Source organism: Heptranchias perlo, chromosome 19 (assembly GCF_035084215.1).
Source record: "Heptranchias perlo isolate sHepPer1 chromosome 19, sHepPer1.hap1, whole genome shotgun sequence".
Taxonomy (NCBI): domain Eukaryota; kingdom Metazoa; phylum Chordata; class Chondrichthyes; order Hexanchiformes; family Hexanchidae; genus Heptranchias; species Heptranchias perlo.
Window position 1 is genome coordinate 12973557 of NC_090343.1, and position 22750 is coordinate 12996306.

General features: G+C 39.8%; 1 protein-coding gene across 13 annotated transcripts in view; it reads left to right on the forward strand.

Annotated features, from left to right (window-relative positions):
- The window catches only part of zmynd8 (zinc finger, MYND-type containing 8), a 93435-nt gene that overhangs the window by 165 nt on the left and 70520 nt on the right, over positions 1 to 22750 (forward strand). For 11 of the 13 annotated variants that reach the window (XM_068000330.1, XM_068000338.1, XM_068000341.1 and 8 more), the window contains exons 2-3: positions 11227 to 11312; positions 18256 to 18401. In XM_068000330.1, the coding sequence (XP_067856431.1) occupies positions 11227 to 11312; positions 18256 to 18401 (232 nt within the window). Of the gene's footprint in view, positions 1 to 357; positions 376 to 10198; positions 10259 to 11226; positions 11313 to 18255; positions 18402 to 22750 lie in introns of those variants that run through there. The other 2 variants (XM_068000334.1, XM_068000333.1) reach the window with 2 other exon arrangements.

A 22750-nucleotide genomic window follows, 5' to 3' on the forward strand; every position in this document is an offset into this window, starting at 1 on the left:
TTTTAAAAACTAGCAAACCAAGTACTTTCAGTAGTTGCAATGGTAGAGTTTTTACTTTTTGCTTCCCTTGGTCACATGTTTGTGCCATCCTGTTCAGTAGTGATTCTGTTCAAAGTGTGATCAGCTGTATTTTATGTATATATTCCTCAAGAAGGGAGAATTGACTTTAGGTTCATACTGTTCTGATCCTCACTAATCAATTATAGTGGCCTTCTCTTTAACAGAAGGTGCTTGCCCTATTGTGTAGCTGAGTCACATGCCTGTTGGTGGGCAAATAGAAGAAGCAGCACAGAAGCAGGCTACTGCCCTACAGGGAGTCAAGGCAGGCTATAGCTAGTTTGAATTGCAAACAAGATCACCATCATCACTAAGAAGGTAGGACACAGATTGTGCTGTCACAGAAATTAAATACAGACCTGCTTCTGTAAGCATGTAGTTCAGTGTATCCCTTTTAATGTGGCAAAACAAAATGGCAAATTTCATGGGGGAGGGGTGAGTAGGTGAGCGTGGAAAGGAAGAAACTTATGTACTGAATTTTTGAGAATGAATCAGAGACAGATAATAGTGTAGTATGTGATGTGTACATACCACAGATAGGCTGCTTTCAGAAAAGAAGTTTGTACTTGTGTGTGATGTTGAATACCTTTTGTGCAGGAAAGACACACTGAGTCTCATACATGTACAATCAGTAGCACAAGAATGAGGTGTACAGACACGTACACATCTACTTTGTGCGTTCAATGACACAGAATGGCTTTGTACAGGAATGATGGATGCTATTTATTCTATTTGTGAATGCAAACTGTATTAATGCACCATTTTTTCTGTTTTCTTCTATTAACTGTAGTTAATTTGAATAATTGAGGATCTTGTCTTTACAGTATCCTATGTCAGTAAGGTTTCCTCCTTGATCAGGAGGGTGGGATGTGCTGGCCTGTAAACATCCACCCTGAATGTTATCATTGCTTCTGTACCTTCAACTCGTACAGCAATTTTCTCCTCTTCCTTGACAACCTGGCTGAAACTAGGCACATTTGCTACCTTGTGGACTGAGATTCAAGCTGTAGTTGCCCAGGTGGTTAGACTGGTGCTATAAAGTAGTTGTAGCTGCCTTCCATGTTTTAAATTTTTGAATATGCTTTATTTTGCTCCCCAGTGAGAAAATCCTAGTCCAAATGGATGTTGGGTAGCCTGGGAAGACAAAGAGTTAAACTGTTACCATAGTGTTATAAGTAGGAAATGCAAGTGATAGTACTATTGTAGGAATAGAGCAAGATGTCAAGGAAATCTGTTTTTCAAAATCATCTCCCAATTGTTAATTTGAATTAACTACTGTACTGCAATAATCATTGAAACTTATTTTTATGCCAATGTGAAGCATTAACAATAGAGAACGGTAGAGCCTTTTATATATAAAAAAACAAAAATGTATTTTTTATTTACCCTGACCTTCTTTGCATTAGCTACACAGAGAGGCCTAAGCCACTATGAATCGGGTGTTGAGATGCACAAGACGATCACAGTGATGACTGGACTCCTTTTTTCTCTCTCCTGCTCCCTTCCCCTCCCCCGCCTCAGAGTTTGTGGAGGGGAACACACACTATTGTAAAAATGTCTATGCCTGCAGCAATGCAGCTGCAATCAGGAATTAGCAGTGTGAGAAATCGTGGAGTCAACCACATAGCTAGCCGCTTCGTGGCACTGTACAGCCAATGTGTACTCTGCTGCTAGCCTCCTTTTTTTTAATGGTTATTGGTTCTTAAAGTCTACATAGTTATCAGCCAAGAGTTAAAACAAGCGTTTAGCTTTTTGACAGTGTAATGTTGGAAGGAAAGACGATCCAGCAGATGTTTGCCAGTTGAGTGAATGGGGCTGAAATTGTCTTGTCTTAAAGGGTTCTGTCCCATTCTTTCTGTATATCAGTTAAAATATGTGCTCTCATTCAGTTGTTTAGAAGTTGATTTATGACCTATTTCAAAGAGATAAAAACTGGAGAAGTGGCACAAGCAGCTTAGATTTGCCACTGCCCACTGTTTTGTTTCTTCATCCCCAATGTGCTCTGCACATAGAAAGTGTTTATTTTGATCTACATAAAGATGTGCAGATTTGTGGCATGTGAAAATACTTTGAATTCCTCCCCCCCCCCTCATTTTTAAATTGCTGTAAACAATTTTGATGGCTAATAAAGCATTAGCACGTATAGGAGAGGGTTCAAGGTTTCTTCGGTTACTGTTTCACTTTCTTTTTCCTATTAAAACTGTGTTGAGCTTTTGCAATGGCTCAGTGAGTTAACGAGTGGTGTGGCCATGCAGACCAAGAGGGTCCTGCTGTCTGCTTAGTTAGCTGGGCCAGCAGTGGGGGCACTATATTAGGCCTCTAAATTCCATCCCCTGGGTTCCTGAACATGATTGCAATCCAGTAACCAGAGCTGGACAATATCCATGTGAGAATAAGATGGGACTTTGCTGTAATATCCAACAGTGAAATAGCTGCACGGACTCACTTAATGAGCTTTCACATTAAGAATGGCCATTTAGGTAAGGTACTGGGCTGCTGCTGTTGAATATGTGAGCCATCACTTTACCATATTTAAGTCCCTTCAATAAGGTTTTCATCCTCCCCACAGCACCAAGGCCTCCCAACTAGATGTCATTCATGACTTCTATGTGACTGTGACCATGACTTGCTGTCCCTCCTTTATTTCAACACTGTTGAATATTCTACTGCACCTCCTATGACAGCTTAGTGTCTCTGGCTTTGACTCCCTGGCAGCCAGCACAAATGTGGCATTCTGTTCGACCTTGAGCTGAACTTCAAGTTTCGCATTCAGTCTCTTGTCAAGCCTCCTGACTTCCATCTCTGGAACATTTCCCATTATGCCCCTAATTTGCCCTTAATGTTGTTGAACTCTCCTTCATGCCCTCATCACGTTCAGGGTTGTTTTCTCAATTGCTGTCGTCGTTAGCCTCCCCACCTCCACCCATTATAAATGTCAGCTAATCCACAACTCTACACCAAGTCCTCTCCCACGCACCCATCACCCCCATCTTTGCCAAGCTCCAGTGGCTTCCTATGCCACAGTGAATACATTTTCAAGATCCTCACCCCCACCTTCAACTCCCTGCTTCAGCCTCTATCCTATCTGGGAATCTTCTCCAGCTCTGTGTCCCACCTTCTGTCGCTCCAACTCTGGATTGCTGTTTGTTACCTGCTCCCCCTGTCGCACCTAGAGCCACTGTATCCTGATCCTTAGTATTATCTCCCAAAACCACATTGCCTTGTTATCTTTGACTCTGTGACTTCAAAAGCCTCTTAAAAATTGATCTCTTAGACTGTGCTTTTGGTTTCATCTAAATTGCTTCGCACCTTGCTTGGTCCACCTCTCTCTTCCCCCCTCCCCCACGCTCTCCACTAAAGTGCTGTGAGAGGTTTATCTCTGCAATGTTGTAAATGTGTGTATTTTTCCTTTTTCTAATTTGGAATTTCTTCAAGTGCAGGAACTCATGTTACACATCAAACATTTAGTTTGTTACATAACATTACATTTGCTCCAACAATGTATGCATTATCTATAGAATTTTCTGTAGCTCCTGAGTAGCAACAGAAATCTCCTGGGCTACAATAATGCTACACTGATGCCTGAATTATGGTTGTGATTTGATGGCCAATAAGCTAGCTGACAAACCCGCACTGCTGTTTTTTGTAAATCGTGAAACCTAGGTGAATGGCCAAACCCACATTACAGGACAACTGCAAGGTCAGGAAGTGTTTTTTTAAATTTCAAAATATATTTTATTTGATAAAATTTATGGATACACACAGTTCAATGTAGATGTCACAATTACAATTCAAAAACAATACAATACAGATCATACACAATATGACTCCATTATTACAATTTAAAACACAGTAAATATCTTCTAATACATGCTGTGCAATACAAGGTGCAATGGCCTGACACGGTGGCCTTTCCCCATAAGAGTCTTTGCGTAGGCCACACTTCGCTTCAGTGTGTCCTGTAGCACGTACTCCTGGACCCTGGAGTGTGCCAGCCAGCAGCAGAAGTGGTGATGCAGACGTTGTGTTTTTAAAAACCTATAGATTTTAGGAGGAAGGGAGGACCTGAGGAAATGAGTTCCACACTTTTGAGGCCCTATCTATGTCAGTGTTAGTGGCTCAGAAGCAAGACAATAGTAAGGAGTATGTGCTAAACAGCTCTCTGGTAATGTGCATTCAATTTAACACTAGCCAGATTCAAGTGGAGACTGTGCAGGCAGTCTGCAGCAGCAGGTGTGGGAGGGGAAGCTCAATGGTAAAAATAAAATGAGCATCCAAAACCACCCCATCGGTGAGTTTTAAAGCTATGGACTTTATAGTACAAGATGACCACCACTTTTCTCTTTCTTTAAGGTACTATAAAAGGAGTTTAACAGAAATCTCTCGGGAATCTGCACTGTTGACAGATCATTCAAAGACTTTTACTGAAGAGAATTGGGTAGTTCTGCATCAAAGAGTTTGATTTTTGAAGGGTTTCCTTTACACATTTATCAAGTGCCTCAGCTTTTATTAAAAGAAGAAGTGGCCTGGTAGAAACCATTTGCATATTGGCCTGGTTAATTTGGATCATTCTAATTTGCAGTGTTCAAATTTAAAATATCCTGACTGTTCAATCCCAAATTACATGACCTGAAGCTCCAATTAAATATCTTGCCTAAGTAGTTAAAATGTAACAATTGACTTCATTTTCCTATGACTTATTCCCCCCCCCCCCCCTGTCAATTTAATTTATTGCAAACAAAAGGTCTTTTAAAATGATGATCTCAACTCCTGTACCACAAACTGACGTAGAGAATAACATCAATTGCCGGGGTCTACCTGGATCTTATTTTATCTTTCATTAGTATTGTAACAAAGTATAAAAATGGCTGCGCTGGCATGGCCTACATGGAACTACAAAGTGTATTGAAAATCATAATTTGAAATAGTGTCACAAAAATCGTATCAATGCAGTGTTGTGGAGGACTAAAAATTGCTTCAATTTTTTTTTGTTGCAGCCTTTTAAATCCCCCTCCCTCATGTGTCTATCTTGTGTACCTATCTGTCTGTGTGTGTGTGTGTGTGTGTGTGTGCACACATACTTTTCTGTTCCTTACAATCTAGGCTGCAATGCAGAAAGATGCTGTCTGAAACAAGGTAGCAGCAGCTGTACAGCTTTTGCTGCAAACCAATCATATCCTACCATGTAGCATTTAGCCAATAGCAGCACAGAATAGGTTAAAGATTGACAATTGCGGTAGCTGGACTCAGAAAGGCATTCTGGAAATTTCCTCCATCTTTGTTCCACCAAAACAAGGTAAATTCAGCCAAGCTGAAGAACTTTATATCTTTTTAGTGGTTAAAAGAAGGTATGATACTCTCTATCGTTAATGTAACCTACACTACACGGCTAAAAAGAAGCATTTTCTGCAGTTTTGTTAACAATTTGTATTTGGTGCTGATGGGATATGCTGCACAAGCTGTGAGACAAGAACAGACAGCCCAGTGCATTGACTCCTTATGCCCAGGACCCTCCTTTTGTGACGTGCAGTCAGCTCTATTCTACATTATTTTATTGTTACAATTGCTACCGCAAAAACACACAAAAAAAATTGTTTTGAATTGATTCTAATACTGATGTAATTCAGTGCCTAGGAAAAGCAGATGTCAAGCCCAAGGTAAAAAGCTGGTTGAAACCGGTCTGAGCAAGTCTCCCATTGCTGTATCTACAATAGAGCTGCTTTTTCTGTAAAGATTTCAAGCCCACTGAATGAGAGTTACAGTCGCCTTTAAAGCATTTGGGCTACATTTGCTGAGCTGTAAAGAACAAAATGCATTTTATATGTATTCAGTTTACAGCTAAAAGTATTTTCTATATAAGGTCATTGAGATTCTAACTGGCTTTTAATACCAATGTAACGTTCTTTTGATTTTATTTTTGTTTTGTGTATAATAGTTCCTGAATTAAATGTGTTGGTTCCACTCAGCACGGTGGCTACCTTGCAGTGCAACCGTGTCTGATGCAGTTCCTTTCTTTTATTAATAGACTTCATTGTGTCCTAAATTGTTCTGTAGTACAGGATTACAGGTTTGACAATTGCCAAAGTGATTATGGAGAGTGCCACCATTTTAGGCACAGATAGGAGCAGACCGACGGTGCCAGGTTCCATTTTTAGACTCTGCATATTGTAAACATTGTGTACAGGGCGTAAATGGTTGATAATGGTGTATGCTGAGCAATTGAGCTACCACACTGCGAGCAGGGTTTCTGTTTTTTTAAAAAAACACAACAAATTCTGTGGAAAGTTAATCCCATAACGATCTGCTTATTCTGAATACAAATACTCATAACTATTCAGTCGCTCTAAAACTAAGGGACAATTTGCTTATTAATTGGGGATTTTTTTGTGGTTGTTGTATAAAGTAGGCAGCGTAGGCTAGATAAACTACCAAGCCATTCTTTTTGTCGAGACATAATGAATCATTGAATGCATGTTCCCTCTCAGTTTGTGTGAACACACAAGATATTAATGCTATTATTGTGAGGTAGTAAATAGCCAGCTATCATCTGCTACAAAGTAACCTTGTAATATACTCATCTGCTGGTTGCATGATACAGTTATTATTCATTTGCTTTCATCACAAACTGCTGTAATATGAACATAGACCTCACTCAGTTTCACTGCACAAGGAAGTAGATCTGTGGCTGGTAAGTCATTGGAGGTATTCTACTTATTCCATTCAAAATCACAGTTTTGTATGCTGTATTGTCAAAAATATAAACATGAAAAGATCAGAATGGGTTTAGGCCTATATTTTGAGGTTCAGTTGATTTTTATAATCCATGTACTGTACCAGCCATTCATTGTAGGGCACAGAATGTACAATTGTGTTCATTGTACTAAAATGAGGGAGTATTGTGGATTAAATGTTGAGGTTCACACTGTGAATATGAGACATCTCCCTTCCACCCCAAAAAAATCTGATAAACTGAGAATTTTGTTTTCTGTGCCTGACTATTTGCAATCCTCTTCATTATAAACTGCTTTGCAAGGCTCTTCTGGTTCTCTGTTATGCACTGAATGTTTTATTGTATAGTCTAAATGTTTTAAGTATCCCATTACATCATGTTGTAGAATAAAATTACACATGATTCTTCATACAGCAGATATAGGGGACATGTTATAACTCACTGGGCATGACGAATATCACGAGTTGAAGGTGACTGGAAAACTTGAGAGCAACAGTAGGTTATTTTCAGTCTTGTTAGTGGGGCTATTTATTATCTTTGTGCTGGCTTTGATGCATTTATAACACATGTATAATTTTTAAAGCAATTGTGATTGAGGGAAAAAAAATCAATAGAAGACTAGTTGGAAAAGAACAGATGCAAGAAAAGTAAACAAGTCTACTACTGATGTAACTTGCCACTTAAGCATCGTGTGGCCAATTTTACAGTTCGTTACTTAGTCATCGTTTTCCTCTTTTCACCTCCCATCCCCTGGAATTTTCTCCTTGTTCCTGAAGGTGATGATGGCTCATGCTAAGGTCTGAATTCAGCAGGGGTTGGCAGTAGTAAAAACAGAATATGCTGGAAACACTCAGCAGATCAAGCAGCAGTCGGGGAGAGAGAAACCAGGGTTAACGTTTCAGGTCAATGACCTTTCATTAGAACTGGAAGTCATTAGAAATATAACAGTTTTTAAGCAAGGGGTTGGCAGTAACTTGGTCAAATGGCCATTCTTTGTACGTGAGCCTTAATAATGTGCATCAGCATGTGTTCAACTGTGGTGGTTGGTGGGGAGCGGCGGTGACAACCAAGCCTGACCTGATCCGATCCTGTCCTTGTTTCATATCTATGGGGGGAAAATTGCTTTGGTCAATGAATAGCAACATCTAAAACACATTTAAAAAGATTGAGACCAATTGTGAGAAAATGGCTCTGACCATGGTGTTATAACATTGTGCCCCGTGTACAGCTGTACATTTTCTATACAAGATTGATGAGATGCTAACTGAATTTATTAGCAATGTAACTTTTTAAAATTTAAAAAATATATATTTCATAAATTCTGAAACAAAGCAAGACCAGTTGTGAGAAAATGGCTGGCATCATCTGGCGTTTCTAATCGTCTATATTTACACCCATTCCTTTCGCCTTCAATCCCATTGTTTACGTGTCAATTTTATAAAAGTAGTTAACACAATATTAAGTACTTTTGATGGGAGCCCATTTTGCACATCTGCTACTTGGAATAGGCAGGAGAATTTCACTAGTCTTTTATTACCTTGTTTGGGTCAAATAACAACAACTTGCATTTATATAGCACCTTTTAACATGGTAAAACGATCCAAGGAGCTTCACAGGAGTGAACAAAATTTGTCACTGAGTAACATAAGGAGATATTAGGACAGGTGGCCAAAAGCTTGGTCAAAGAGGTAGGTTTTAAGGAGCGTCTTAAAGGAAGGTAGAGAGGTATAACCGTAAGCCTTGGGTTACTGTTTTCAAGCCCATTTATGTTGCAGAACATTTTTGGGAGAGCAAGGACAAAGTGATGGCAGCTGCTGTTGTTGCTGTGCTGTTTTATCTCTGCTATAGATGAATAACTTTTAAAGATTTGCATATGTATAAAAGTAGTAGTTTGCACAAGTGGAATTTTTTACAACTGTTATCTTTCACTCCTGTAAATTCCACTAGTGACTGGGGAAGCTCTTATTGCTGAGTGGTAGCAAAGACCTTGTGAAAAGAATAGGAATGCTTCAGCTTGTCAATAGTCACTTTATTTACAGCCTTTGTTCCACCCATCCCCCCAGAGTTCGCACTGCTTGTGTTTACTTTGCAGATAATGGTGGTGTTGCCATTGCTGAGACACCTGGGAACCACAAACTTTGGTGCTTGTTGCCTTCAAGTTCCATACCAGTGCAATTGGAGGCTTTATATGTTGTTAGCTTGCTGATGGCATTAGCAGCGGAGTCTGGGGCAATTTAAGTTGGGCTGAAATGTCAATTTGGCGCAGTTGCATTCTTGCCTCTAAGTCAGAAAGTTTTGGGTTCAAGCCCCACTCCAGGGAATAAATTTTAATCCCCAAGAACAGGTGGGTGGGGAGTAAAAATACTCCATTTTCAGAGCAGGACTGCATCCTGGCTCCAACATGCCTGCTTCTGGGTTTAATCCAGGCAGATTTGTCTGTGTGTGGAGAGCAGATACCAGGAGGTCCCACCCTCACTTAAAGCCGGCGAGTCAATACTTAAAAGGGCAATGTACCTCATTGTGATACTTGAGGTACTTACTATTTTGTGTATTGGAATAATAAAATAAATTTAACATTACCTGTTCGGGTTTCCCACCGCTTCCCATTCACGTCAGGTGAAAGCAGGTGGGAAGGGCTGAATCCATGAGGTGAGTGCCTTTATTGCATTGCTTGTGGGCACGGAGGAGCAGGAGTGCTTCATCCAGGCCCAACAAGCTGACCTGCCCCCTCCCCCATGATGGCGGACCTCCCACCTACCTCCGACTCGTCACCTGATCTCCAGCGACCTCCGATCATCTTCATGCCACCACCCCCCCCCCCCCGGCCGATGGTCCCTGTCAGTCAGGCTGGCTGTTGGGTGCGAAACCCGGAAGTGCAATTGATGGGCCCACTTACCTTCTGGGTTTTGCCCCTGAAAATCTTCCACCCCTCTCCCTTCCCGGCTGGAAGTTAAAATTTACCCCCAGAAGTTCAACAAAGTACTGAAGGAGTCCTGCATTGTCAGAGGTACCATCTTTTGGAAAAGACTTTAAACTGAGGCTGCGTCTGCCTGTTAAGATGAACATAAAAGATCCTGTGGCAATATTTGAAGAAGAGCAGGTGAGTTCCACCAATGTCCTGATAAATCTTATCCCTCATCAACAATACCAAACAGATTAACTAGTCATTTATTTGATTGGTGTTTGTGGGAGCCTGCTGTATGCAAATTGGCTGCTGTGTTTGCCTACATAACAACAGTGACTACACTTCTAAAGCAATTCATTGGTTGTGAAGTGCTTTGGGACATCAAGTTCTTTCTACAAGTTAAAATTCTGTAAATACAAATGGGTTATTTAATGACCTGGATTGTGTCTTATCGATTCAATTCTGTTGGCCTTTCCTCATAACTTGCAGAGGTTTGAGTCGTGGAGTCCTCCTTGTCGGTGGCTCTCTGAAACATCTCCAGCAAATCAATGATCCATTCCTCATAGGTAAGTAAAGCAAAGGGAAGTGGCTATGCTCTTATGAGAGGAGGAATAAACAAGTGATACTAAGGCCATAAATATCTTAAGCTTAATGTGTGAATTAATTTATCTTTGGTTGTTTGCATTGCAAAACTTTTAACAAAAGTGTAAATGTGAAAAAAAAGCTGAGTCTGTCTTGGTGCCCGTGAACCTTTTTTATCATTTTTCCTACAGGATAAAAACCAGTTTCAAAGTGGATTTTTTTTTTCTCACCTTTACTGATGGGAGCTCTTAATTGCCTTGTCAGCAGGTGCATCTCGTGTATGTTCCTGCCTGATATACTTGGGAAAACTAGATGATGAATTTGAGTATTCTCACCATTTTACAAAAATGGATATTTGCAGAATAAACTAAGAGGAGCTTTTGATGTTAGTGCTGTGCACACTGTTGGGGAAATGGACATGTGTGCTATTTTTCTGTGTATTATAGCTAGAAGCAAGTTAGTTCACCTTACATGGTGAAAAGACTACTGATCACTTGTAAGAAATGTGATCAGGTAGATGAGCTAGATCGGTTATCTCCATTGGAATTTGCTATTACTGTCTCCCTCAAGTTGTCCAAATGAATTGAAATCTTGTCCTGAAACTTGAAGTTTTCCTTAAAAAATTCAAGTGCGATGGTGCTAAGCATTACGTCGTGTTGGGGGGAATGAGGCTGAGCAAAGGGAAGCTGAAATATCTCCCTTTTGGGGAGAGAGGTGAAGAAACATCATCCTTGGGTGGGTTTATTGCCTCTTTGAATAGGCCATATGTGAGCCCTTTTGTTGCAGGCACCAGGTCAGGCAGATTTGAGAGAGGGGTTAAAAATAAAAGGATAAACTTTCTTAGATACCCTCAAAAAATATTTTTTTTTCAAAATACAGTTGCTGTGTCTGATCTTGTGATTTTCTGCAATATTCTTTATCAATTGGTTGCTTTTGTTTTTCATTTGTGTAGTTTGGCTGAGGACCTGCCTAAACAGGAGCAGGAAGAGGAGGAAGAGGAGGAGGAGGAGGAGATGGAGATCTCAACCAGATCAAGAGGTGGGTGGAAAAAGTCTTTGCATGTTGTGCCCTGTCTTCTCCCATCTAGAGAGACTGACAAATTATCTGAAAATCATGAGGTGACTCTGTGCTATTGAAATTATGGCTTTATTAAAAGGCATTGACCATGGGTTGTACATGTGCCTGCATGTGTTGCTTTGTGTGTATTGTAGTTGTTTTTTAATCCGAATTTAATTTCTGGAAACTGGTTTTCGTTTAGTCTTAGGTATAGCTTCTTTCTCAGCCTTGGTCAGATCAGTATGGAGAAGTGTTGCTGCATGTCCCTCCATCGTCCATTGCTTCATTGGCTGTCTCTGTTACAACAACAACTTGCATTTATATAGCACCTTTAACGTTGTAAAAATGTCCCAGGGGGCTTCAGGGGAGTTATCAAACAAAATTTGACACCGAGCCACATAAGGAGATAGTAGGACAGGTGACCAAAAGCTGGGTCAAAGAGATAGGTTTTAAGGAGCGTCTTAAATGAGGAGAGAGAGGTTTAGGGAGGGAGTCCCAGAGCTTAGGGTCTATGCAGCTGAAGGCATGGCCACCATTGGTGGAGTGATTAAAATCGGTGATGTGCAAGAGGCCGTAATTAGAGGAGTGTAGAGATCTCAGAGGGTTGTAGGGCTGGAGGACATTACAGAGATAAGGAGGGTCCAGGCCATGGAGAGATTTGAAAACAAGGATGAGAATTAAAATTACGACAAAGTGAAGTTATTCTTAGCTGTGTCACTACCTTAAATATAGAAATCTGTAGATTCAATAAGACTGAATACTCGTGCTTTTTTGCACTTAACATAGTTTCTGAGTTATTCAGAGTTTGAAACCATGTTGTGGGATTCTAGCAGCAAAACTGCAGATGCTGGAAATCCAAAACAAAAACAGAAAATACTGGAAACACTCAGCAGATCGGTCAGCACCTGTGGAAAGAACAGATAAGATGGCGTTTTTGGTGTAGACCCTTTGTCAGTTCTCTCAGCAGATACTGACTGACCTGCTGAGTTTTTACAGTATTTTCTGTTTTTGTGGGATATTAGCATACAAAAGCTTGATGAATTTGTCGGAAATTCCCTTGACCGCTATTTTAAATTACCAAGTAAATTTAAGAAGGTGGCCTCAGCTAAAATTGTAGAGAGAGGAATTTCAGATGAGTGTGTTCAGCTTTTGTTTGTTAGTATCCCACAACCCAATTTCAGGGTTTACATTCTTATCCTGCTGAATAATGAAGCAATAAACTTAGAATACCTAGAATGTGGGAATGGGCCATTTTATTAATTTATTTGGCACTTTAAAAAATATATTTATGGGGTGAAAATTGTTTTTAGAATAAATCTTTTCCACTTTTACTGACCTCTGCTGTTTTTAATATATTTTACGGTCAGTGTTATAAACAGGAATGTTTGGAAAACTTGTCTTTGATTTAGAAAAATATATTGAGTCACACCTTGGAGCAAGTGTTTAACATTCATAGTAGTTGGTTATCTTCCCCTCTAATTTTTAATTCACTTTTTTCCCTTCCAATTGTGAATGTGGTTAAGGCCTATTCGCTGGCTGAATGCAAGTTTGAGGGTCAGCTGCAATCTGCAGCTTCTCTTCCTGGATTCGATGATTTCAATTTCGGAATGTTTAACAGCTGAATGCTGGGAGTACTAACTGTATGTATGTGAAACAATGCCAAGCTCCATACTGTAAGTTTTGGTCTTGGAAATAGAAAGCTGATATGTACAAGATCTGTATGACTGAAGCTACAACAACAATGAAACAGTTAAGACTGTGGTATTATTCAAGTTTGGCCATAGAAGATTCACAAATTACTAATTTACTAATTCTTAAAAAAAAAACTTTCAGGAAAGTGTATCCTTTGTTTCATGTTCTGTCACTTTTCTCAATTCTTATCTTATTTGTACTGACTAAATCGCCAAGCGTATATATTTGTAAGGTTAAATTATGAGGAGAGATTACACAAACTAGGGTTATATTCCCTGGAATTTAGAAGATTAAGGGGTGATTAGATCGACGTTTTCAAGATATTAAGGGTAGATGGGGAGAAACTATTTCTGCTGGTTGGGGAGTCCAGGACAAGGGGACATAGCCTAAAAATTCGAGGCAGGACTTTCAAAAGTGAAGTTAGGAAACACTTCTACACGCAAAGGATGCTAGAAGTTTGGAACTCTCTCCCGCAAACGGCAGTTGATGCTGCCTCAATTGTTAATTTTAGATCTGAGATTAATAGATTTTTGTTAACTAAAGGTATTAAGTGATATGGGGCTAAGGCGGGTATGTGGAGTTAGGCAACAGATCATCCGTGATCTCATTGAATGGCAGAATAGGCTCGAAGGGCTAAATGGCCGACTCCTGTTCCTATGTTCCTAAGTCACTGGAAATATAATACATATGAATTTGCATTGGCCATATTGGTATCATTTTTTAATTGGGAATGGAATTAAATTTTGTATCCTTCAAAGTGAGAGATATTTATGGGGAATAGATTTCGGCACTTTGACAAAATAAGAATTCCTGTCTTTTATTTTATATAGCTAGGGTTTAAGTTGGAGGTTGCTTCTTCACTATTTTTCAGTTTGGAAGACCGGATACACTCTGTAGGAACCAGGCAAGGTTGTTGATCAAGAAAATAGCTAAGATAAAGGTGCTTTGATCTAAGTGTGAATTGTACTGTTCACTATAAAGGGCTTCAACAGATGCTGGAGACCCAACCAATATGTGTTTAAACTTCTTACTAGGATTTCATGGGATAATTTTTGTGATAATGGTGCCTTTTGATGAGTGATTGACAGCACTGTCTTGAAAGGGGTAAACTAGAAAAGAAAGGGAAAAAATTCAGTGGTCAACAGTTCTGCCAAGAATGCATCCAGGCTCTGGATCTGGAATCCGATGTATTTTTGAGGTGGAATTTTCTGTGTATTTGCACCCAGAGACCTGCGTATTGGGGCGTAAAGCAAATACCCAACTTAAAAGATCACCTGATCGCATCTTGGATCATTGTAATGAGTCCTTCTTCATGCTGAAGAGTTGTACAAGCAAATTTCGTGCAATTACGCTGATTCAAAATGGGTGTAAAATTACGCCTTGAGTTTTAGGCGCAGCAAAAAGCAAAAGTCATTTTTCTGGTTTTATTGCGATTTTTCTATTTTGTGAATACATTATGGCATCAGTTTGAGTCGCATTAAAAATTGAAACACTTCCACGATTGCATGCTCTTAAACATGCTGTGCCTGTTGTACATGAATGATGATTAGATGGCTTGAAACTTTAATTTTCATACTTTAAAGAAGGAATATATGGGAGGTGATTTAGGAGGCAAATGCGGGTGTGTTGGGGATGGGGGGTTCCGAAAATTGTGCAAATCCCATTTGGGTTCGGAAGCCGGCTCCAACCCACCAGCTTCCGAGTTTCCCAGGGATCCACCTGTGTGGGCGCGGGCGACCCGAAACCCGAAACCAGAAGTCCCACCGGCAGTTAAAGCCGGCGGGATGACAATTAGAGAGCCAAATGTACCTTATTGAGGTACTTAAGGCACTTTACCTGTGACAGAGTAAGTGATTAGAAAGATTTTTAACTTACCTGGGCGGCTTGCCCACCACTTCTGATTCACGCTTGGGAAGGGCCGGATCAGGCAATGACGTTAAAACACTAAATGCACCTGCCTTTGAGACCTGTTCCGATGTCTGATGTCTCCCGCTCCGATGTCCCCCTCTTCACCATCCCGATCTTCCAGTCCAGCACCGGATGTATCTGGCTCTTTCTCTTCCCCACCCCTGCCCCTCGTGTTGCAGCTCCTGATGGCAGCCAGCCTGTCAATCAGGCTAGCTGCTGGACACGAAACCCGGAGAGGACGTTACAAGAGCAGGTCAGAGGCTGGGTATTCTGCGGCGAGTGACTCACCTCCTGACTCCCCAAAGCCTTTCCACCATCTACAAGGCACAAGTCAGGAGTGTGATGGAATACTCTCCACTTGCCTGGATGAGTGCAGCTCCAACAACACTCAAGAAGCTCAACACCATCCAGGACAAAGCAGCCCGCTTGATTGGCACCCCATCCACCACCATAAACATTCACTCCCTTCACCACCGGCGCACTGTAGCTGCATTGTGTACCATCCACAGGATGCACTGCAGCAACTCGCCAAGGCTTCTTCGATAGCACCTCCCAAACCCGCGACCTCTACCACCTAGAAGGACGAGCAGCAGGCACATGGGAACACCACCGTCTGTACGTTCCCCTCCAAGTCATACACCATCCCGACTTGGAAATATATCGCCGTTCCTTCATCATCGCTGGGTCAAAATCCTGGAACTCCCTTCCTAACAGTAATGTGGGAGAACCTTCACCACACGGACTGCAGCGGTTCAAGAAGGCAGCTCACCACCACCTTCTCCAGGGCAATTAGGGATGGGCAATAAATGCTGGCCTCGCCAGCGACGCCCACATCCCAAGAACAAATAAAAAAAACATAATCAGCAATCAACGTGCGATCGCGTCGGAAATGGTAAGTTTGGTTCATATGGGTTTGCCACGGGCCCAATCCCCCCCCACTGCTGCCAATCCACCTCCCCGCTAATATCGGGGACATGGTGTGAGTTCCGTGCCTCAGGCATCTGATTGTTTACATTGATTTCCACTATGCCAATTTTTATGTTCTATGCTAATGAGAATGGCACGAAATTTAGGCGTAAATTGACATTGGCAAAATGGACGCACGCATGGGCGTAATTTCGGGTGTAACTTCCCGATATGTCCCCAAAGGAAATTCCACCCTCCCTTTTGTACCATGTTAGTCTTTCCTACCAAAGAAAGAGAAGTTTCTGCTGGCTGGTCCAAAAAACTCTCAGAATGTAAAGAAATCGCTTTCTGAGAGGGATATATTAACCCCTCGTGAATGGTTTCCAATTACCTTGTACGATTTTACAGCACAGAAGCATTGTGCTGTTTAGCAGTTTGTTTGTCTTTTTGATTCAGTGTATTATTTTACTACTGAATAAATCTAGAACATTAGTTTAGTCTATACAAAGTGGTCTAGTGATATGTTATTTCATTATCTGAGGCAATAGGAGACATAGTGGACATCCTAAGTGGTGTACAGTAAACACCTCACAGTGACTGGGATTAATTATTAGATCTGCGTTCTGTTAACCCAAGTACAGCAGAGAATAAAGACACTGATTTCAGTCTGTAGAAAACTTCATCTGTTTATGGAAACTCGTCTAGCCATTTAACACAAGTAAAGATATTGGCAGAGAGGTAACTGTTACATCCATTTTTCTTCAATCAGTGCACTCCCAAGCCACATATAAACAAAGGTTGGGAAGATTCCTTTTAAATACTCCAAGTCAATTTACCTGGAATTCTGCACCGTTTTGTGCTGAGTTTTGATTCACTAGAAACTGGATTTAAGATTGCCTAAGCTTATTTCACTTAGGAACCCTGAAAGTGTCAATTAACCATTATTGCTGTGGGTTGGATGGAAACCCAGGGTCCTGAGGTGAGTGGTAATTATGCAAACTTGCTATATGTGGATTAGGCCATATATTGGTGCCTTGTTAACTCTTTACCACCCAAGTGTTTTAGGATTTTTTTTCAATGAAATTGACAGGCATGTTGACCCGGAAGTAATATGGATTGAAAAGCTTATGCACTGATCGGATGGGGATGGATGGGGGACTGCAAAGGTTTGAACATGCTTTATAGTAGTAGTAGCTATTATATAAGTTCTTTCCTCCCGTGCCCATTATCGATAACATTGAAGAAAAATCACTAATTTATATGGCAATGAGTATGGACATGCCCTTAGATTACACTGAGGTGCTTGTAGTTTGGGTCTGAACTACAATCCACAAATGAAAATTCTTCAATGCTGTTTATTGTCCAAAGTAGAAAGCTATTTTTCCTCTCCTTCACAGAAATGCACTGTTTAACCCTGGATCTGGACTTTTAAAGCTGAGACTCTAGACTATTTTAAATGCTGACCCACAGCGTGGTGGGATGTGGGTCCGAGACATGATGAGTTCCTAAATTTGGCTGAGTCATCGGAGGAGTTGCCGAGGAGAAACCTGATGATTACTCACAGGGAGGGAATGCTTTGGACTGCTTTTGGGCATGTCTTTGTAGTCAGAGCAATGTTGTCTAGATGCATGTCATCTCTTGTTTAACATAACAGAATGTAAGTGAAGAATTAATAATAATCAAAAAGAAACCCTATAAATAGGAGGACTAGTGAAAGTTCAAACACCCTGTTGACTACCATTTCATAGGTGCAAAGTTTTAGGAACAGGAAAAGACCTAATAAACCCATCCTCTCTTCAACTCTATCTATATCTTCTCCCCATAACTTTCAATTTTTTTTCTTTTTTTTTCTCATAACTTTCAATTGCTTCTCTCTCCAGTCATGTAATTGCCCATTATACTGCCCACTCCATTCCAGTGACTTTCCTGGGTAACTTGTTCCACAGTTTATTGGCCTTTTAGTGAAAAAGGTTTGCCTAACTTCCCTTCTTACTCTTAACTTCCTAATTTTTAAACTTGCATATCTGGGTATTTGAACCCTTGATCATGGTGAACAATATGCAAACAAGATACCATTTTCCTACATACAATAATAAGTGATAAGTAAATGTTCCATGAATAATTTTGCCACTGTTCAAGCGGCCTGAGGATATTTCAGTGTGTTTTCTATCATCCCGAGAAGTGGGGGGTAGGCCTGTATGATTTTGTGTCAGCACATTATACAAAAATACATGGGACATAAAAAGAAACTTGAATAGAGCTCCACAAATTCAACGTAACCATCCAAAAGTATGATTCTCGACAGGTTTCTTTTGCTGTTTTTCCTTAGTACAATGCACCTCACTAATTTTGTTGGGACAGATTTTGCCCTAATGGATGAAGTTTTCTTGGTTTGTAATGATTTGAGTTTATTTTTCAGACCCTGGTTCTGCAGAACGTGCGGGGCTGAAAAGAAAGCAGCTTAGCCCTCAGCCATCTTCAAATGGACACTCCCCGCAAGATGAATCATTGAGTCCCATTAAAAAGAAGAAGAAACCTGGCTTAGCTAATTCGAGTAAAGAGCAGGTATAGTAACATCTGAGTCTGTCCAATTCATCCTTTGACACCTGGTAATTTTATCAAGCTGCATTACCCCACAATTATTTCATAGGCATCTTTTTGAACTGAAAAAAGAAATAGAAAAATCTGAACATGCATACAAAAAGAAAAATGAGAAAAGACCACTGCCCATCGATCTTGACTTGAGAAACATAGTACACCATTCAAACACCCCCTAACCACAATCTCCTGGAAGAGGCTTAACAAAAAATCCTTTGAGACTCCCTAAGGCAATCAAGCAAAGCTCCAAGAGACCATAGAAGCCCGTAACTTCTCATAATCACAGCTAACTAATACTCACCTTCTATAAACTGGAAATTCCCTTATCTCTCAGGAACTTGCCAAGTTTCCTTTTAAAGGACTTTGTAGCAATTCTTTACCCACTGCATGTTTTGGGAGTTTGTTCCCCAGAACTAATTAAGTGATTAAAGCAGAAAGGTATGTATTAATTTGAGTACCCGCATGTTTGATGGATTCGTTAACTTTTCTTATTGCCATTAATAGTTATTTGAAAGAAAATCTGATAAATTAAGAGTTCTAATTAAGGGTTTGTTAGTTATTCAATAAATGCGGCGGTTTCTACCTAAAAGTGTTAATTTAAGAGAAGGAGACTTATTGAAATATTAATAAAAAGAGCAGAATCTGATTTCAAAAGCTAGATACACTAAAGCAGGAAACCCTTTCAGCAGAAAAGAAGGAGGATAATCCATGATCATGGAAAATTGCAGCACCATATGTTGCTTTTCATAGTCTGTTCCTGCTTTCATCAGCTCTATTCAGGCCTAAAATACCCATCCCCCTCCTCTAATTAACTTTAGAGCTTTTGCAGACATTTCCTCCACTTTGTATTGGATTCATGGACATTGACTTCCCTGCTCTGTATAAGGGGTTGAAGCTTTGTCATGTCAATCCTTCAGCTTTGTATTGAGCTCCTCATTCTCCATATTGCATTACATAACTAGAGACAAGCCATGACGGAATCTGAGTTATCTGGTAGATGATTATTGTGAGCTTTTTTTTAAAGCAATAATAAGAAATTGACTATTGCTAGTTTATAGTATACTTTAAGTTATGGCATTGTGACATCTAAATTACTAGCAGACTTTATTGTAGCTTACTCTATCCCCTTTATTCATTAGATATATGCTGTGACTGCCATAATAAAATTTAAACTTTTCAAACTTTTAAATTTTTTTACTCTCAAAATTTAGTAAAATGGTAGCCACTCTTTGAAGTACGTTTCTGTCAATAAATGCTCTGTGTTTTGGTGAAGTATTTCAGCTTTGCTGCATTGGCATTTAATCAGTGGAAGAGACATTTATTAGCTTGTCTAGTCTTGACAAATGAAAGTTTCACTTAATTATAGTCCTTAGTCATTTAGGTTTTAAAAATGATCCTGTGAGTAATAAACGAAACAAGCACATGTTCTTGTGGCTTTCGACAAGACAGAAATGGCCAGCTCCGCAAAGATCAGCTCCCAGCTAAATTGCTTCCACTTTGTTTTGTCTCCAGCATCTTCAGTATTGCAATATTTTAACAAAAATGAATGCAATAAAAATGTATTATAAACACCAAAAAACCTTTTTATTTTTATAAAAACATAATAGATATCCATTTTTCTTAAAGATGTCTAACGGTCGATGACTTGCATTTAAAAAGAAGTCAGAAACCAATATAGCTAAGACCTTGAACATGCAGTGTGGTGAACCTCATCATGCAACACTGTTGAATGATTGACAGGTGGCTTACAAAATAATAAGGAATTTGGGCAGTTGTGCTTCTGTTAATTGGCTTCTAAATCTAACTAATTTCCTTTGATCTGGTCTTCATTACTGGTAAAGATTCAATTAAAAAAAAATGGTGTAATGCAGCTTTAAATTGGTAACAAATTTTACATTTCATGATGTTTTGTCCTCTATTGTGTCATAAGAAAGTCAGAGTGGCATGTTTACCAGTCCTCGTATTTGCTTTTACTATTAGTTCTGAAACTGTTAATCTTGCTTGTAAAGGTGCTAGGTAGCTTTCTCAGTATTTCCTAAACTGTACCTGTTTATCATACCCGTTTGTGTTCTTTAGACACAACACTATGCATGTGACATGTTGGAAGGTGGTCCGTTAAAAAATTAGTTTCTTTCTAAATTGAGACTGAGACTCCACTGATACTGTCATGGTTTCGGGTGTGCATTAACACAAAAGTGGCATTATAACTTGGGTGTCCGATACTGATCTGATAACCAAGCTCATTAAAGTCAAGTGGTGTGGGACCCCTGTCAGGAAGCACTCTCACACCAGTGTGAGTTTTGTACTGGCTGTAGCCTAGTGCAAAGCTGCATATTCTCAGCTGGTTCATTGGATGGGTGGTCTGGAATCTTAACACTTTTTTTATAGAGATGTCTTTAGTTATGAGAGAATGGACACTCCTGCTTATGCTCTTCTAACTAAAATTAGCAGCCGGGGAGCAGGGCTGTGTACATGTATCTAAGCTTACATGCACAAAGCTCCTTTTGCGGCTGATCACTGAGATTTGGCTGGATGTATAGCTAGCTATTTAACTCCAGTATGCTGGTTGTGCATCTCATTTCACAGGTACCTTTCTGAAACCTGCAGCTGTATGACTGCAGCCTAAATTATAGATCTGCCCCTTCAATGGTTTGTAAAAGGGGTCATATCCAGTATCGATATTAACCTGAAATCAAGGAGCTCGAAATGCAAGACCAAACATGACTTTATTTATTCCAAATCCATTTCCTTATCACTTTTTAAAAAAAAATCACTGAAGTATAACTCTTTGCAGTTTTTTTTTATTTACACAAGCCAATGACTGTCATCAGAATAGTTTGATCAATTTGATCTGGATGTGATGCCATATTCATAATGCAGTAATTTTCTCCTGCAAATATTGAATCTAAATCTTATCTGTAACAACTTCAATTTATAATTTTACATTAACTCACGACAGTGAAAATCAGTGGCTGTTTGAGGTGCATTTTCTTTTCGGGCTATTTAAGTCTTGAGAGATTAATGTAACCTCAATAATGTGCTTACTTTTCAAAGAGTTCAGTATTCTCTTAACCTTTTGAGAAGTACAGTCCTGCTATTGTACCAAAATCTAGCTTTTTTTAAAAAACTGATCTTCATTTAAGAATTACTTACTCCAGGATCATTGAATATTTGTTCTGGTCATTTCTTCATTTTTACTTCGTCTCCACCTTCATTAGAAATTTAAAACAATTTTATGTAAACTTCTTAACTTTGATAGAATTAGGATTTCTGTTATGGTGAAGTCTACGAACATTAAATGCCGCTCAATAATACAAAACACTTGATTGTACTTTTTTTTTACTCCTTGCCAAATTGCTTAACCGTCCTGTCACTCACTCAAATACCCACTCTTCATGTGTAGGCTAAGAGATTATGAACAGGATGTTTGGGGGGCATGCAATTATTTGTCTCACACTTGGTCAGATATCCATACATGAGCACTTTGCAGAAATGGTCACTTTCTAGCTATTGAGAGTGGGAACCTGATTGGCTTTATTATTTTTCCCCCTCTCTAGTCCAGGGGTGCGGAGGTAAATTGAAAGGAAGGAACTGGCATTTATGTAATGCCAAAGCACTTCACAGCCAATTAAGTACATTTGAAGTGTAGTCACGGTTGTAATGTAGGAAAACGCAGCAGTTAACATGTACACAGCAAAGTCCCTCAAACAGCAATGAGATAAATCTGTTTTTGGTGGCATTGGTTGAGGGATAAATGTTGGCCAGGGCACTAGGAGAACTCCTATGTTGCTCTTCGAATTGTGCCATGGGATCTTTAACATCCAATCGGCACCGCTGACAATGCAGCACTCCCTCAGTACTGCACTGAAGTGTCAGACTAGAATACATGCACAAGTGGAGTGGGCTTTGAATCCTCAACTATCTGACTCAGGTGAGAGTGCTACCACAGAGCCAAGGCTGACAAATAGATTGCTGCCATGGCTGAGATCATTATAATTCAACATAAACACAAGTTCTTCCTTTCTTTTAAAACCAGGGTTCAAACGTGGAATCTTCATGGTCAGTGTTGCTCAAAATCCACTGAACCATTTGAAGAAGCTAGCTTTGTTAAATTTTAACCAAATGTTTCAACCTTGCACTTAAACATTGGTCTGTTTTCAAAAATGGCCAACCTTTCAAGTATTCCCTTCTGCCATTAGCAGATTGGTAAAATGTAATGGTCACTCCAACTTAACATTTCACCACAAAATTTTAACCAGACTTTTATGGAAATATTTTGTCGCTATCCTTGTTAATTTAATATGTCCGACAAACTT